At 41.6% G+C, this 16,188-nt stretch overlaps 1 protein-coding gene across 7 annotated transcripts in view; it reads left to right on the top strand.

Annotated features, from left to right (window-relative positions):
- The first annotated feature begins 6,422 nt into the window (after positions 1-6,422).
- The window catches only part of gria3a (glutamate receptor, ionotropic, AMPA 3a), a 141,057-nt gene continuing 131,291 nt past the window's right edge, over positions 6,423-16,188 (top strand). For 6 of the 7 annotated variants that reach the window (XR_004931942.1, XR_004931941.1, XM_036143267.1 and 3 more), the window contains exons 1-2: positions 6,568-6,752; positions 9,304-9,462. Coding sequence is in view for 5 of the 7 variants with exons in the window: in XM_036143267.1 (XP_035999160.1) it covers positions 6,665-6,752; positions 9,304-9,462 (247 nt within the window). In the remaining 2 variants the exon portion in view is untranslated. Of the gene's footprint in view, positions 6,753-9,303; positions 9,463-16,188 lie in introns of all 7 variants that reach the window. The other variant, XM_012867125.3, reaches the window with a different exon arrangement.

A 16,188-nucleotide genomic window follows, 5' to 3' on the forward strand; every position in this document is an offset into this window, starting at 1 on the left:
CCTGCTACAGCATTTTCAGGGGTCCTGTGTCCTCTCGTGTGGGTGCAGATTTTTTTCTTAATTGTTTAATTTAAAAGATTATACTGTTCATTTTCATTTGGACAGCGCCAAAGAATGCTTTTTTTGTCTTTTTACCATCAGGGTTGGTGTGTGCACTTCTTCTCTTATGGTAAAGGGGGTTGCCTCTTTCTTCCTTTAACTGACTAACAAACATGTAAAGAAAAGTTTAGAAAACTCAACTGTTTATTTTATTTTATTTTTATTGGCTAATACTAACACAAATAGTTGCGTCTGCTGGGTTTGATCCGAACGTACCATTTGTCTTTTTTCGGCAATGATGAATGTATAGATTATTACTCTACGATCAAGATTCAAGATATCTGGTTGACATTTCAGTGTAACCCTAAATCTTTTGAGATCTTTGCGACCTCATGCAAAGCTCACCATGTTAGCTAGATAGTTGGAGAACCATAGAAGTTAGATTCTGAATGATAAGAGCAGTGACACACCTCACATTCACCTAAAGTCAGTGAATGTGAGGATATGGAGTAGCATTTTTCTTCTTCCTGGGGAAGACTTGCAGAGATGCAGAGGCGGACGACACGGCTCTCCATCTGAGGCCATATTTGTTTATTATTTAATTTTAATTGCTGTTTCATTGGTTTTCTGTACAGCACTTTGTGATTGCTTTGTCTGTGAAAGGCGCTTAATAAATATTCTTTACTTACTATTTCATAACTGAGCAGCACGAGAAAAAAGGTTTTCTGTTGCTTATTTTCGTGTCCACTGAATGGAGAGTGGGCAACCCCCTCTTGTTGTTCTACTTCTTTAATTATTAATTAGTGCACATCAATTAACATATAACCATTAAGCCTCAATGTAAATATGCTGGAAATAGCACATCTATTAACAGCCACTCGGTCTCATGATGTGGAGGACCTATTGCCTTTCTGTGCTCATTATCTTGTAGTTTTCTTTATTAGGTTTCCCAGTTTACTACTGTGTTCTTTGTGTATTTGGCTTTTCTTGTATTTTCTATCAGTTCCATTCACGTTAGTTAGGCTTTCTCCTTCTGTTTCCTGCGCTCTGCCACCTTGCAGTCCAGCTCATTCCGTTCACCTGCTCCAGCTCACTATCCCTCAGGCCTCTCACCTGTAGTCCCCACTGCTTAAACTCCTGCTGTCTTGATCTCATAGCCGGATTTATTTTTTTATTTATTTAAATTTTTTATTTCATTCATTGTGTTCAAATAAACCAACATAACATAAAAAGAAACATTCTAAAGTCCTAAATGAAAGGGAGAAGAATATCATGTTATCTGCCCCCTTTACCTAAAGCTATACATTTACAAAGAACTTAAATTACAAAAGCATCAACAACAACACAATAAGCACCAAAATATACATGACAAAAAAAGATAACAAAATGAAATATGTACTCCAAAATTGAAAGACACATTTGACTTTACTTTCATTTTCTGTATACTCTTAAAAAAAATGAATTTTTACGTGATTATTTACAATCAGGCATAACTGACATTCACTCAGAATAGCAGCTTTTATTGTCATTTTAAATGCAAATATTGATTGTGATTCTTTGTTTTTTGTTGTTCAGATTGTTCCATAAACTGATTTGTTTCACAGAAACACAGAGCTCCATCACTTTTGTTCAAAATTTGGGTTTTTCTAAGATCTCATTTCCTTAAATCATAATTGCTTTCTCTAAATCTTGCTATCTGTTTCTGTCTCGCCTTCCTAAGTCTGTGTTTTTCCCCTCCTGCTCCTCGTGTTTTCCCTCTAGGTTTGGTTTGTTGTTCATTAAACACTTCTTTTCACCATGCCGCCTGCCCGTCTGCATTTTGGTCCAGCTACCTCTCAGACCCTGTCACTGGGTGCCATTGATTTAGAGACAGCCGCTGAAATTTCAGACAGATGCTGCCATCATCATGGCGAGGTTTTCCCAAAGAGAGCTGCAGTTTCAGTAAGCTATAGATTACTCTTTCCTTTTTGCTGATGCCTCAGGATTGACAACGATTACGACTAACTTTGACCTTCCACAGCACAGCCGTGCTTTATCCAGATTCTTTGTAACTCTGCGAACACACTCCTCAAGAAATGTCCTTGCAAACCCTTAAATCTGTGCCATGACCACCTCCTACAGCAACACTGTTATTAGTAAGTTATTGACTGGACTTTGTTGATGACTTAATGTGTGGTGGATGTGTCTGATTGCAGCCGTGTGATCTCTGAAAACACTGCTAATTCTCACACTGGATGTGTCTGTATTGAGGCCACTCCACTCCCTTAGGCTTACAACTTGCGTGCATAATTCTGCGGGTTATAACAAGCGGTTGCTATTTATAAAATAAGGTTACCACTTTCAGAAACAGATGTATTGGTACTGGGAAGTCATTGAGCGTATCAGTTCTGTACCGACCGTGGCTTGCCTTTGCGTCGCACAGCAGACGCGCTCAGCCTCCAACGGCAGAAAAGAGGAGTATTTATTTACTTGAGCAGATCTGCATCAGAGGGAATGCCGTTAAAGTGCATAGCAAGCTCCACTTTTGAGGTTTATTAGATGTGCAGATTTTTCTGGTGAGTGGATGTTTTTGCATGAGCCTCTTTTACACAATCAGTTTATATTTCTGCATCTCATTTATCAAATTACATCAGCCTCCCGCAGTGAGTAAGCAAGACTAGAGTGGATAAAACAATATAACTTTCCATATCATCAGGGAGATAAATGTTTACCCCAAACACAGTTCAACAGGCTAGAGGAATCCAATAAGGGTATTTCAGTGTAAAGTTATTCCTGATCTTACTGCAGCATGCAGTTCATAATGTGTTTTCAATCTTAAAGTGCTGTAGGACATGAAAAAGAAACCGCTGAACAGCAAACACCCAAAAATCATATTTAATGCAAAAGGGAAGCTTTTTTCGGTTGATTTTAACAGTCTTGCCGAGTGGAACTCCAGATGTTACGTATAGATACAGCAAGTAAAAGTGACCATTAATGTAAAAGGTAATAAGCTGGATTTCAGGGCAAGATATTATTTGCCTATTGATCCCAAGTTACTTGATGCAGTGTTGCCCAGAACGATGCAGGTAATGGATCCTTTGCTATGTTTATGGTGTAATAATCGTGTTGCACATGTTGTTCCAGACAGCTTTTTTTAAACTAAACAAGGACTATTAGTGACCCAGTGACCAACAATTTGTTACTTTGCGATTATGTTGTTCATTTGCAGAAATGTATATTCTCGTTATCTTAAAATCTAATTATGGTCACTAGTGACTCAGTAATACTAAACGGTTAAACTGAATGGAAGATTCAGATTTAGCCGTATTCAAATGAACAACATAATCGCAAAGTAACAAATTAGTAAAAAAGAAACTCTTTGCCAAACCAATTGTTTCAACCTCTCAAAGCCAAATGGTTTAAGGAGCAATTTTTGCCTGAAATTACATATCTGATATAAATCAACTACAGCTCCAAAGTTATAAAGTGTTAATGCAAATTTTAGTATATGTCTGAAGCTAATGCATTAAAGAATACTTTTCAAGTGGAACCCCTATTGCAAATGTCACTATGTCCGATTCACAGGTTATTAAACAAAGAAAAAAATCTAATTCTCTAAGCCTCGCCTATGTTTATATATAGCCTTATATAATATTTTTCAAAATAAACACTGCAAAACTACATTATAACCCTTTTTAAAATATAGGATAAGCCTCAATTCACATCTTGACTATAATTGCAGCAAATCTGGATTGAATCATCTTAAACATATTTGTATTACAAAGGTTTTAGTTGGCAGTGCACCAGGCGGACCTGTTAGACAATGTGTCAAATGTGTTTTTCAATTTATAAAAGGGCAGCAAGTCAAGTAAAAGGGCTGATTTCCATTGTAGGACTCTGCACATGACAAAGCCTTTGATAATAAGATTTACACTGTAATTCATAAACATGTACTATTGTGGACAATATAAATCAATAAAAGGAAGAGAAAACCCATAAATCATGACTCATATCTTTTCACAAAGATTCTACAGCGACCTGTCTACTCTCCTGCATTGCAATGGCGATACCTGTTGAAAGAGGGGGGAAAAAACAGCTTCAGTCTGTCACAGATCATGTGACAGACCGCGCTCCTGTGAACACAGCAGCAGTGACTGGTAGTTTTGTAAGCTCCGTTAAGCAGTGGAATTACTTGACCAGCACACATGGTACATAGACGTGCTGTATCTTGTTTAACAGGTAAGACGCTCTAGTTTCCAATGATTCCCACCTGGGGGAGAGGGGGGTTGGGGAGTTAAGCATGTCTGCACAGCAAAGCAAGTTTGGTTGGATAAGTCTCTCTCACACATTCTGCCACTGGAATTTTCGCCCATTCCTCAAGGCAAAACTGCTCTAGCTCCTTCGTGTTGGATGGGTTTTTACTTGTGAACAGCAATCTTCAAGTCTAAGCCAAGGCTCTCAATTGGATTAAGATCTGGACTTTGACTAGGCCTTTCCAACACATTTAAATGTCTCCTCTTAAATCTCTGGAGTTTTAGCAGTATGGTTTGGGCCATTGTCCTGCTGGAAGGTGAACCGCTTACCCAGTCTCTAATCACAGACAGACATGCTTTTGTTCAAGAGCTTGAGCCAGATTTCTAATCCCTGCTGCTGAAAAACAGCAGCAGGGACCGGAAATCACAGCATGATGGTGTTCTTGGGGTGATGGGATGTGTTGGGTTTGTACCAGACAGTGTTTTCTTTGGTGGCCAAAGTGTTTCCATACATTTGGGGAGATGGCCACATGCCTTTTGGGAAACTCAAGACATGCCTTCTTATTTTTTAACACTAAGTAATAGCTTTTTTTCTGGTCACGCCTCCATAAAGCACAGCTCTAAGGAGGGTATGGCTTATTGTGTTCCTATGTCCTCCAGTCTCCAGCTCTGCAACTCCTTCAGGGTTACCTTTGTTCTCTGTGCTGCCTCTCTGATTAATATCCTCCTGACCCAATCTCTCTGAGATCTGGTGGCCAGCTCTCTATAAGCAGGTTTGTGGTGACACCATGTGCTTTCCATTTGAAGCTGGTGGATTAGATGGTGCTCCAGGGGAACATGAAAGACTTTTGATATTTATTTATGACTCCACCCTGACTTGTACTTCTCAACAACTCTGGACCTGACTTGTTTGGAGAGTTTGTTGGTCTTCATGGTGTGACCCCTCTACCTTAGTGCTGCTGCAGCCTCTAGAGCCTTTCAGGAAAGGTGTGTTTATACTGACAGATCATGTGACAAACTGCACACAGTTGGACTTCATTTCGTTGCCCTAGAACCTTTTAAGGGCTTCGTAGCAAAGAGAGTTGGGTGCATGTGCCTATTTTTTGCTGTACAAAATATATTTATTTATTTGATATTATCATTTCACTTCACCAACATGGACTATCTTATGCAGATCCCTCACATGAAATTTGATATGAAACATTCAAATTACATGTTGGATTGTAACAAAATGGATAAAAAGGCAAGGGGGATGAAGACTTTTGCAACTAGTTATTACCCACCTCTGCTCCTGTAACACTCAGTAATACATTTTTTGACCTTCATAACTATTAACGTTTGATCAACCCTCATTTAGATTGAGAGTGTACCTCTCTCAAGATTTTTAATGGCCCCCATCTGATTACTGGCTTTCAAAAAATTCTGGAACAGCCCCTGTAAATAACCAACTTAGCAGCCCGAAGCACCCTCTATTTTTATTTTATTTATTTTTTATCACCCTATGCTTCTCTTAGTATCTTAATATATAACATCTGGTAGATCGTTAGGCAGTCAGTGATTAAACGGACATAAATCAGCCCATTTGGTCCCCCGGTTACGGTTTCTGCTCTGAAACACCTGCAGGGGACAGCGCAGGATTATGCTGAACAGAACTACCGCTGCACCCACACAGCACAGCAGGGGAGGATGCTGGGAAGGATGGATGGACGGATGGATGGATGGATGGATGGACGGGAAGATGGAGAGAACATACTTACATGGCCTACATACACGCGCACGCACAGCCACAAGTCAGCATATCGGTTCTCCCTTTTGACTTTAATGCCTGTGCGTGCTGCTCAGCCTCTGCACCACACACAAAATCCCACACACACCCACACACACACCAACTCTGCAGTGACGCGGGGAGGAAGGCTGCACTTATTACAATTCAACGTCAGAACAAGTTTGATAAACGCCCCCTCCCTCCTCCTCATTTCTCTCTCTCTCTCTCTCTCTCCCTCTTCCTCTCCATCCTCCTCTTTCTCGCTCTGGCCCATTTCAGTGGTCTTGATCCTCACAGTGAGGAGATCCGGTGGCCCGTCTCCTGCGCTGCGCTCCACTCCACCACCTCCATCTTTGAGATAAAACGCTGGCTTTAGGTTCTTAGAGCAGCAGCAGCAGCAGCAGCAGTGGGCTGGCGCTGCAGTTGCGCTTGCACACATTCAACGTGGGTGCACACACACGCACGGTTAGAGAGAAAGAGAGAAAGAGAGAGAGAGAGAGAGAGAGAGAGAGAGCGATCAGCCGCCGCATCTTGTGGATTTCTTTGCGCTCCAACCCGTGTTAATGGTTCTCCCTGCTTCTCGTCACCCACAAACACGCCTGGAGTTGATCTCACTTCTCGGGGAAAAATGCGGAGTCGCGCAGTTGCGGCGGTCCTGGTTTTACTTCATTTCATCGGGGACTCGCTGGCAGGGTTTCCAAACCAAATCAACATCGGTAAGTTCAACTAGCTTCTTAAAATAAAAAAAAATACATAAAAAGCTCAGATATGTCCTGCTATAACGCGTTATGGGCACCCTCTATTCGCCCTGGTTGCAAATTTAGTCCACTTCTTTCTACCCAAGCGATTCTGAGGGAGTATTTTTGGTTTGTTACGGATGGAGAAAACCGGTTCACCAGTTTGACAATCTGCAGAGCATTGCTTCTTATAGAAGTGTTGATAATAATATTCTGAGGCACAATCATGCTGCACTGACTGGACTGAAATCTACCGAGGGCAAAAAGTGCCACAGTACATTACATAAATAATTTATCTAATTACTAAATTAATTTGTGTATATGTGATCATTAGAATAAAGTTTTTTAGGCTACATGGAATAGTTGGAAAATATACTTATATACATAATTCATTTAGTCACTTTTACATTCTATAGTTACATTAGGAAATGATTGATTAAAACGTTAATGCATTTGTTGAAAGCATATATAATCATTTTAGTATTAAATTATTTCATGATACCTTTGCTATAGTCCATCATTAAATAATATAAACTGTCTGATTGGTTAACCATGCACAGCAAGTCAGCTGCAGACCAATCAGCAAGTCTGAAGCAGTGTTATAGTCTCGCCCACTTGCTTTTATGGGTAATGCTGAAATATTTAATAGGAATTAGCTTTTATTCTATGATGAATCCATCTTTTTAGGAAATTAATTCATTTTTTGTAGGAAATATTCTCTTATTAAATTAGATAATGATGTAGTTAGATTTTTTTCATTAAGAAATCTTTAAAATATTTTGTAAATGTCATATATTTAATATTTCAATTTCCAATTAGCAATCAGAAATATAAATATTTATCTAAGAACTTATTTTTGTGTTAAATTCGGGCACTTTGGCAATGCCAACCAGCTCAATAAGGATGTGGGCCTCTGGGCTAGGACCAGTTTGGTGCCCTTTCCACACAAGCTGGTACTTTCCACAGAAACCTTCTCTATATGTCTTTTGCCTTCTGGTGGAGCATCTAATTTAAGGATTGCTGTGTGTTTGGATGACTATGTTCTAAAAATCTGAGATTTTGATCGAGTAAAAATTCCTTCTTTTAATACAGTTAAAAGAAGGAAGGAACATGTAAAAAAAAAAAAAAAAGTTTTGTATATAAAGCAGCACCATGTACATTTTTAGCCAAGTATTAGCTTCATTTGAAACATATTAAATGATTTTTCAGGTCAATATATAGCACTTGGGATGTGTGGATGCTCAGTGCAGGCTGCCCTACTCAAAACCTCTCCAATGTAACTTGAGAGGTGCAGAGTGGGTCATGTGACCCAGAGCACCGCTTTGTGGCAGTCTGAGCTCCCCTTAAACACAAGAGCTAACCTTACATGCTTCCAATTTTCTCATCCTGGAGTCAAAGTTGGACATGGCCATGGTTAATATTACAAAACACAGTAAATTTAGATCACAAACCTGCATGTCAGCCCTTCTTGCTCTGTTGAAGTTCCTGCAGCCTTTCACGATCAGATGATTGAGCCTGTGATCTGCTCCGTCTTCCTCTGCCACGGCTCCTTTAAAGTAACTCCATGACTTTTCAGTCAGCCGGTCCAACGTGGTCTGCTTTCAGATTATGCGGAGGGAGATCTTTTAATTTCGCAACAGTGCAGTGTTGCCAGTGGTATTCAGACACTGGAAATGTCTGAATGCCAAACCTGGAAATTACAGGTCTATGGCCCCTAGTGGCTAACCGTCACACGGCGCTGCTTTAATCTATTGTTTTTAAAAGTCATACAACAAATAAAGACCTAAATTTTATTATTTTTGTATTAAAACAGCTATGAAAGTGGGTGAATTAATTGTGATATTTTTTTAAAGGTATATAGTCCATTTCCTTTTGGTTGGTGAAATGATTACCAACATAAAATCTAAATCAAACACCCCACTGAAACGTGGCCTTATAAGCGTGATATGGTTTCAATGGAAGCTTATAAAAGACAGTGACCCCTTTCAGATCCTGCTGTCGTTCCGTGATCTGCACATGTTCGAACACCCCAAAATCAACTGAATGGTCCCGACACGGAAACATGGGGGTTCAAAGTCACCTGATTAAAACACGATGCCGCCGATCAACAGGTAGTCACAAACCTAAAAGCACCGTGAGCTCCGTCTGACCAGAGACATATCCATCAGCAAACTCCGACGCAGATAACGAAATGTTGAGAATGGCGTGGAAAAATTCTGCTTTGATGCCCTTAATGGACTTGAAAAGCCTGCATGAGGATGTTGACTTTGCTGCGACTTTTAGCCACGCCCCTTTCGCTTCACCATCTCAATGGTGTGCTCTGAAGGCACAAAGGGGGCCATCATCTTGCACGACGTGAAAGGATGAAATGATATGTAATGGGGGGATTTCTTGGTTGCATATTTATTGTAAAACTGCGATCTGTAAGGGTTGAGTGTTTGCAAAACATCTACCTATTGAGGAATAAAAAGCCCTGATAGGCCCTTTCTAAAAATCTGACCAGCACTTTTCTGTGTGACATCTCCTGCAGGTGGACTGTTCATGCGCTCCACAGTGCAGGAGCACAGCGCCTTCAGGTTTGCCGTCCAGCTCTACAACACCAACCAGAATGTGACAGAAAAACCCTTCCACCTCAATTACAACGTTGACAACTTGGAGTCCTCTAATAGCTTCTCCGTCACACATGCCTGTAAGTAGCTGTTTTTTTGTTGTTGTTTTTTTTTTTTTTAAATCTTAATGTTGTTGTTTAAGCCCCGCCCTAGATGGATGCAAAAGTGCAATTTTTATTGTGAAACACGGAATGACACAAAGGTTTTGGTAAGCTCGCCCGTCTTGCGTTCAGAACAATTACAGAGAAGTTTGTAAAGAAGGCTAACGCTGCTGCCAAAGTGCCTGGCCTGATCCCTTCGCTCCTCTCTCATGGTAAATCACTAATTAAGAAGATGACCAACACTTAAATAGTTGTTCTTCAAAGTAATTGAGAAATCAAAGGCATTGCCGCTGCTGTTTTTTAACGACTCAAGAGGGGATATGAACCGTTACTGTGAGCAATGGAGGTCCACGTCACAAACAAACTGTATTTTTGTGGAGTTTGTCTTTCTGCATGTTCAAATATGTATTAAGATGCGCGATAAATAAATTAGCGGATTTGTTCTAAATGTTTAAAAATGTATTTTGATGTTTTAAGCTTAAAAAAAAAGTAAGCTTAAAGAACTCTTCTCTGATATGCCCTGCCAACCTGATCCGCTCAGGCTGACTATTTGTGCAATGTGAGGTGGTGCTGGTTGTATCGTTTGAAGCTTCTTTTTTTTTTTTTTTTTTTTTCAATTTCTTTAGAAAAAGCCTTTGTTCCTCGCCGCAGTTATTATTATTATTTTTTTTATGTTTTATTGGTGTTCGTCTAAATGTTGGGATCAAAGTCCAATGTCTTTATAGAGTGCCTTGCAAAATAATTTGGACCTCCTGGGTCTTTTAACATTTTGTCACGTTATAACCACAAACCTTAACATATTTTATTGGACTTTCACATAACGAACTAACACAAAGCAGTGCTTTATTGTGAAACAGAAGTAAAATTGCAGAAGTACCTTGTGCAATAATAATAGCTTCATGTCTGTTAGGATATACCTTGACCAGCTTTGCACCTCTGGAGACTGAGATTTCTGCCCGGTCTTCTTTGCCAGATAGACTAAACTGAGCCTGATTTGATGAAGAGAATCGGTTTTCGGTTTGCATTTCCGTCTGAACTTTGACTAGGCCATTGTAACGCGTGACTATCCTTTGATCTTAACCATTATGTTGCAGCCTTGGCTGTGCGTTTAGAGTCGTTGTCCTGTTGGAAGCAAGTCTTTTTTTGCTCCATCCACCTTCCCGTCAATCCGGCCTCCCTGTCCCTGCTGAAGAAAGGTATGATGTTGCCACCACCGTGCTTCTTCATCGCCATGGTGTGTGTTCAGGGTATATGTTTGGTGTTGGATTTCAATTTAGGCCAGGAAGTTCAATATTGGTCCTATCTGACCAGACCACCTTCTTTCATCCATTTGCTGAATCGTCTTGGTGGCTTGTAACAAACTACCTTTCTTTCATAACAGTCAGGCCTGTGGCATGCAGCTTGTCTCGTGGAGCCATGCGGCTGGGGACGTCTGGAGGGAGATGCTTGCACTGGATTTTATTTAGGGGTATTGATGTAAAGGGGGAGGAAACATGCATAACGCAAAAGGACTTGAAAACCATGATCCCATTTTCCAAAATATCCAAAAGTTTGTAGATGTAATGTGACAATGGTGTGAACGCTTTTGTAAGGCCCTCCTGGAGTATCGCATAAAGTTCTCAGCGGGTGTCTCTGTCTACATTTTTGAATAGAAATAGCTCAATTGTACCCTCCGTGTCACAGGGAAAATCTGCGTGGCAGTCTCTGCAAACATGATGGATTCGATATGAAGGAGCGTGGAGCGTGACGCGCCTCAATAACAGCACAACGTGCCCCCCCCCACCCCCCACCCCCCTCTGCCGTGCAGGGTGCCGAGTCCTGTCTGGAGAATTAATCTGTTATCTCTGTTCCCACCAGCAGCAGTTAACACTTCACGCTCGAAGATCAGCCTTAGCTCTCTGAACTCCGTCAGCCGTCTCGGAGATGACTGCGGAAGCTAATGAAGTGAGAACAAGTCCGCTGAGAGAAAAGGAAATTTGAGCACAATGGCACCTCCCACATTCAGGCCCCCCCTCCCCCCCCCCCGGCTGTCCCGTAGGTGGACTGCTGTTGTGTTGCTGGCGCTCGCAAACTGCATTTAGCACAATCTGGCGTGCGGCAGCAGCAGCAGCAGCAGCAGCAGCCGGAGGGGAGCGGTTGCAGCCGCGGGCAGGATGACACACATTCACGCCACGGTGCTGCCCCTGTTCCACCGCAACCTTGCTCTGTCGGCGGCTGAGTAATTACAGTGAAGCAGCTGTTGGGTCAGTGCTCAGCTCAAGGGCGCTTCAGCAGGCGGCGCCGAGGAAGACGTTCAGCTCACCTGCTGGTTTTGTCCGGATCAGGTGTAGAAGACAACGTCTCTCCCCCCCCCCCCTCCTCCACAGCTATAATCGACACAGATTAAACCCAAGTCTATTGTGTTCGAAAGAAGCTTATGGGTTTCCGTTTAAAGGATAAGAAGAAAAGCACGATAATCAGGAGGATTAATTTCAGTGTGATAAACTGATGCAAGCTGAGGCTAATACTCACTAGCTGGCAAAAGAACACTGAGCGGCTCGTTACGCAGACTAGCCCAGGTCAGCCGGACTCCAAAAAGTGCACGGTTACACATACAGCAGGCTGGACTGGATCGACGGCCCACTTTCCTTGGCAGGTGTTGATGTTTCCAGTGGATCTTATGATTAGGATCATCTGACACATATCTGCTCTGGCAAGAACCGCAAGGAAAGTCAGAGCTGTGCGTTTCCCACAACTTGCGTCATTTATCGATTTAGAAAATATTAGCATGTATTATGATGACTTGAGATGTTGAAGGAAGATCCTCCGTGTTTTGTGTCCCTTAGTTTTCCTGGTGAGATGCGAGAGCGAGAGTGAGAGAGAGACGATCATGAAAGGGTCAGAATAATTAGCTGTAGGTCAGAACATGTCTTTTGTGTTTGTCTCATGGATTTCGGCTGGAGTAAAAAAAGCAGGACAATGACCCCTCCTCCCCTCCCCAGCTGGGTCAGTGCATAATGACTGCTACAAATCCCCGATGGCAAATGACTCTGTTGTTGCTGGCAGAGAAGATCAATAAGTTGGACGGCCGTCGTCCGGCAGCAGTGGTGTGTTTGTGTTTGTGCTCGACTCTGGCGAGTTCCCTTGTATGGAAAAATCAATTCACACCAAACCTTTTTTTTTTTTTTTTCTTTGCAACTTTGCCACTGGCCAGGGAGACTCAGCTGTGATGCTTTTACCGCACATGTAAAAGTGAACAAAAAAACTGTAAGGTCAATGACAAACTGCTGCAAACTGTTTCCAGTTGTGGCAAAGAAAGAACTTTGCTGTGTTTTGTGTGTTTCATTGTCCTGACCGCCTAATAGTGACTGGAGCGGGGCTGCAGGATGTATTGACGTGATGCTTTGCCGTGGACCGGGACTGATTGCATGCATAAAAGTTGCAATAGTTAGGTCATATCCATTAGGACTAAGAGTTTGGACTGCAAAATACAGTGCAGAGAGTGCTGGGCGATAGTTATAGACTGTTATGAGATGAATAAATGTAGAAAAAACACTGTTTCACATTATTCAGCGAGAGAAATGTATTAGAAAAATATATAACATGATCTGATTTCTTTTATCTCCTAAAATCAACAAAACTGCGCAAGATATTGCTCGTTACACTTATAATAATGTTAGCTATGATACTTACTGTGTCGTAAAAAAGTGCTGGCTGGAAGGCAGGTTTGTCTTGTTTTTGCAGCAAAAATGATCAATTTTTAATATCAGACAAAGAAAACCTAAGCAAATTCAAACACCGGTTTAACCTGCTGAGGAAAAAAAAAGGCATGCGAACCTACCCGGGCCCTGCGGTGGATGGTAAATGGCCTGGCCTTGTATATAGCATCTTATCAAGTCCTGAGGACCCCAAAGCGCTTCACACTACATTCAGTCATTCACGCACACATTCACACCCTGATGGTGGTGAGCTACATGGTAGCCACAGCTGCCCTGGGGCAGACAGACAGACAGGAGCGAGGCTGCCATACATCGGCGCCACCTGACCACCGACAGCAGGCAACGACTGAGATGGTGGGAGTGGGGGTTTGAACCAGCAAGCCACCAGTTCGAGGACAAACTCCTAGCTTATGTGCCACTGCCATGTGAAAAAGTAAAGGCTCCCCTTGTTAAGTTCAGAATTATTTGTGACTAAGCTCTTTTTTTTTTTCTATGGTTCAGCTTCACTAGTCGCACAAAGGCCTGATTATTGCCAGAATGTTAGAATCAAGAAATCAGAACCTGTCGGACGACATGAAGCAGGCTAAAAGAGCTCAGCGGGCAACACATCATACCCTGTTTAAAAAGAAGGCAAATCCAGAACAGATGCGAAACAAAGCGGTTGATGCCTATCGCTCTCGAATCCGCTACAAAGCCATTTCTATGTTGTGTTTTATATCTGACATTCAACTAAAACATAAATCCACCCATTATCTAACCCTGCTCATCCATGCAGGGTCACTGGTGCCTGTCTCTAACAGTCATTGGACGAGAAGCAGGGTACACCCAGGACAGGTCAGCAGTCCATCACAGGGAAACACAGAGACACACAGGACAGACAACCATTCACACACACATTTTGTTCCTTGTGAATTTTGTTCCTTGCCAAAAACAAAAATCCTCAAGTACAATGTCAGGCCATCAGTTCGTAACCTTGATCTCCATCATACTTTTATTACGCAGCAAAAAAACGATGCAAAGCACAACGGCAGGTCCACGTCTGAATATTGCAGGAGAAACCAAAATGAAGTCCAGACTCCGATCTCTTTGAGATGTTTTGCATGACCTTAAAACAGGCTGCTCATGCCCCCCCAAAAAACTTCAATGTCAACAGTGGTCCAAAGGATTTATAATAGACAGGTGAACAGGTTGCCAATTATTACAAAAAAAGTTGATGGCAGTTGTTGCTGCTAGGTTAGATTAAAACAAAATAGCAAAAGCAATAAATTTATAAGAAGGTAAAGACTTTTTCCTGTGCACTGTATTTATTACTTTTCTATACAATAAAGAAAAGGTTTAAATGAGACACTCACTAATCCTATTTCGTAGTTTTCCTGTAAACCTTATTGAACAGAATATTATGCTCCTTTGCTGTCCTGCTCTTTCAAGGTTTCCATTAGCACATTAATTAGAAAGGTCTTCTGCTCAGGTAGTGCGTGGAATCAGCCGCATGACAGGCATGCAGCCTGCAGCTCTGCTTTTTAAACCGTGTCCCCTTTCTAATAGTGATGGGAGAGACTCCTTTTAGTTTCCTCTGTCCGTGTTTGTTCTTGACCAGAACATTTTCCAGAAGGCATGAAGAGTCTTTATTGTAACTGAGAGAAACCTTTATTAACCTTCTTTTAGCCATCTTACTGGCAGTATGCAGCCTGTAATCCTGTACCAACGGTTTGACAGAAAAAAGTACATTTGTTTTACATCTTTACCTTTTTTTAAAAACTTTACACTGCAAAAACGGATCTAAAAACAAGTAAAATGTTCTTAAAGTTAGTCTATGTGTCCTTGATTTGAGCCAGTAAATAAGATTATCTGCCAATGGAATGAGTATATTTACCCCTAAAATAAGATAATTAGACATCCTGCACTTGAAATGAGATGATGGAGATGAATTGTTCCTATTTTAAGTGGAAAAATCTTATTCCATTGGCAAATAGTCTTATTTACCTGCTCAAATCTAGGACAAATACACTAATTTCAAGAAAATTGTACCTATTTTTAGTTCTGTTTTTGCAGTGTAGCGTACCTTGATAGCAGCAAACATGTGTGTGAGATCCTAAAGAGCTTCGGGTTATTTTGTCACTCTGTTTTCCAGTTTGCTGTTATTATTCCGTATCTGTTCATTTTTTAAGTTTTTATATTTTGGGCATGCTCCGATGGCGTATGGGTAGTGAGCACGACTCATATACAGAGATCAAGGTCCTCCCCGTGGCTGACAACGCGGGTTAGATTCCAGCCTCTCTCCCTCTCAAACCCCCTTTCCTGTCAGTGTACTGTCTGAAAAATGAGCCACTAGTGCCAGAAAAAGCTTAACGAGGTTTTCACATTTTAATCACCACAGCGTTCATATTTACGCCGGTTTCAAATGTTTATTTAGTTTGCCTGATCCCGGTGTTTCCCTGTGTATAGACTCTGCGTCGGTTAGTCATCTTCCCTTGAGCTCCTCCAGTTGTGCTCGCCACAAACCTGCAGTGCCCGCTGTTTATCACACCCACTTGTTCCAGACTCCAACAATCATCATTGCGTGTTTAAGCTCTCTGTTGTTACCTGTCAGGTTGCCGAGCTGCTCGGCGCTATACGGAGCTTCAGGTTTTCGCTTTTCGCTCTCTCCTTGGACTCGTTTGCTGGCTCCGCTCCTCGTAACTTCCTGTATGATCCTGCCTACACCCTGTCTGCACGTGGGTCCTGTGAATCCACAAAACATGACACAATGCCTGTTTAAAAAGTAATTCCTAATTCATATTGCTGTAGACCAGCTGTGTCATTCAATAATGCAACGACAGACTTAGAAAAGTATCTAAAAGCAGTTTCTTTTAGAATAAAACAGGCCCAAATTTCACAACATTTCTTCTGGGTGTTTGTTCTAAGCTATCAATCCTCCCCCTGCTGTGACTCAACCAGTGTGTTGCCGTTCAGACAGAGGCTAATGTTAGAGCACTTCAGTGTGTAGGCAACGGACAGTCCCACTAAT

This window comes from Fundulus heteroclitus, chromosome 11 (assembly GCF_011125445.2).
Source record: "Fundulus heteroclitus isolate FHET01 chromosome 11, MU-UCD_Fhet_4.1, whole genome shotgun sequence".
NCBI classification, from domain to species: Eukaryota; Metazoa; Chordata; class Actinopteri; order Cyprinodontiformes; family Fundulidae; genus Fundulus; species Fundulus heteroclitus.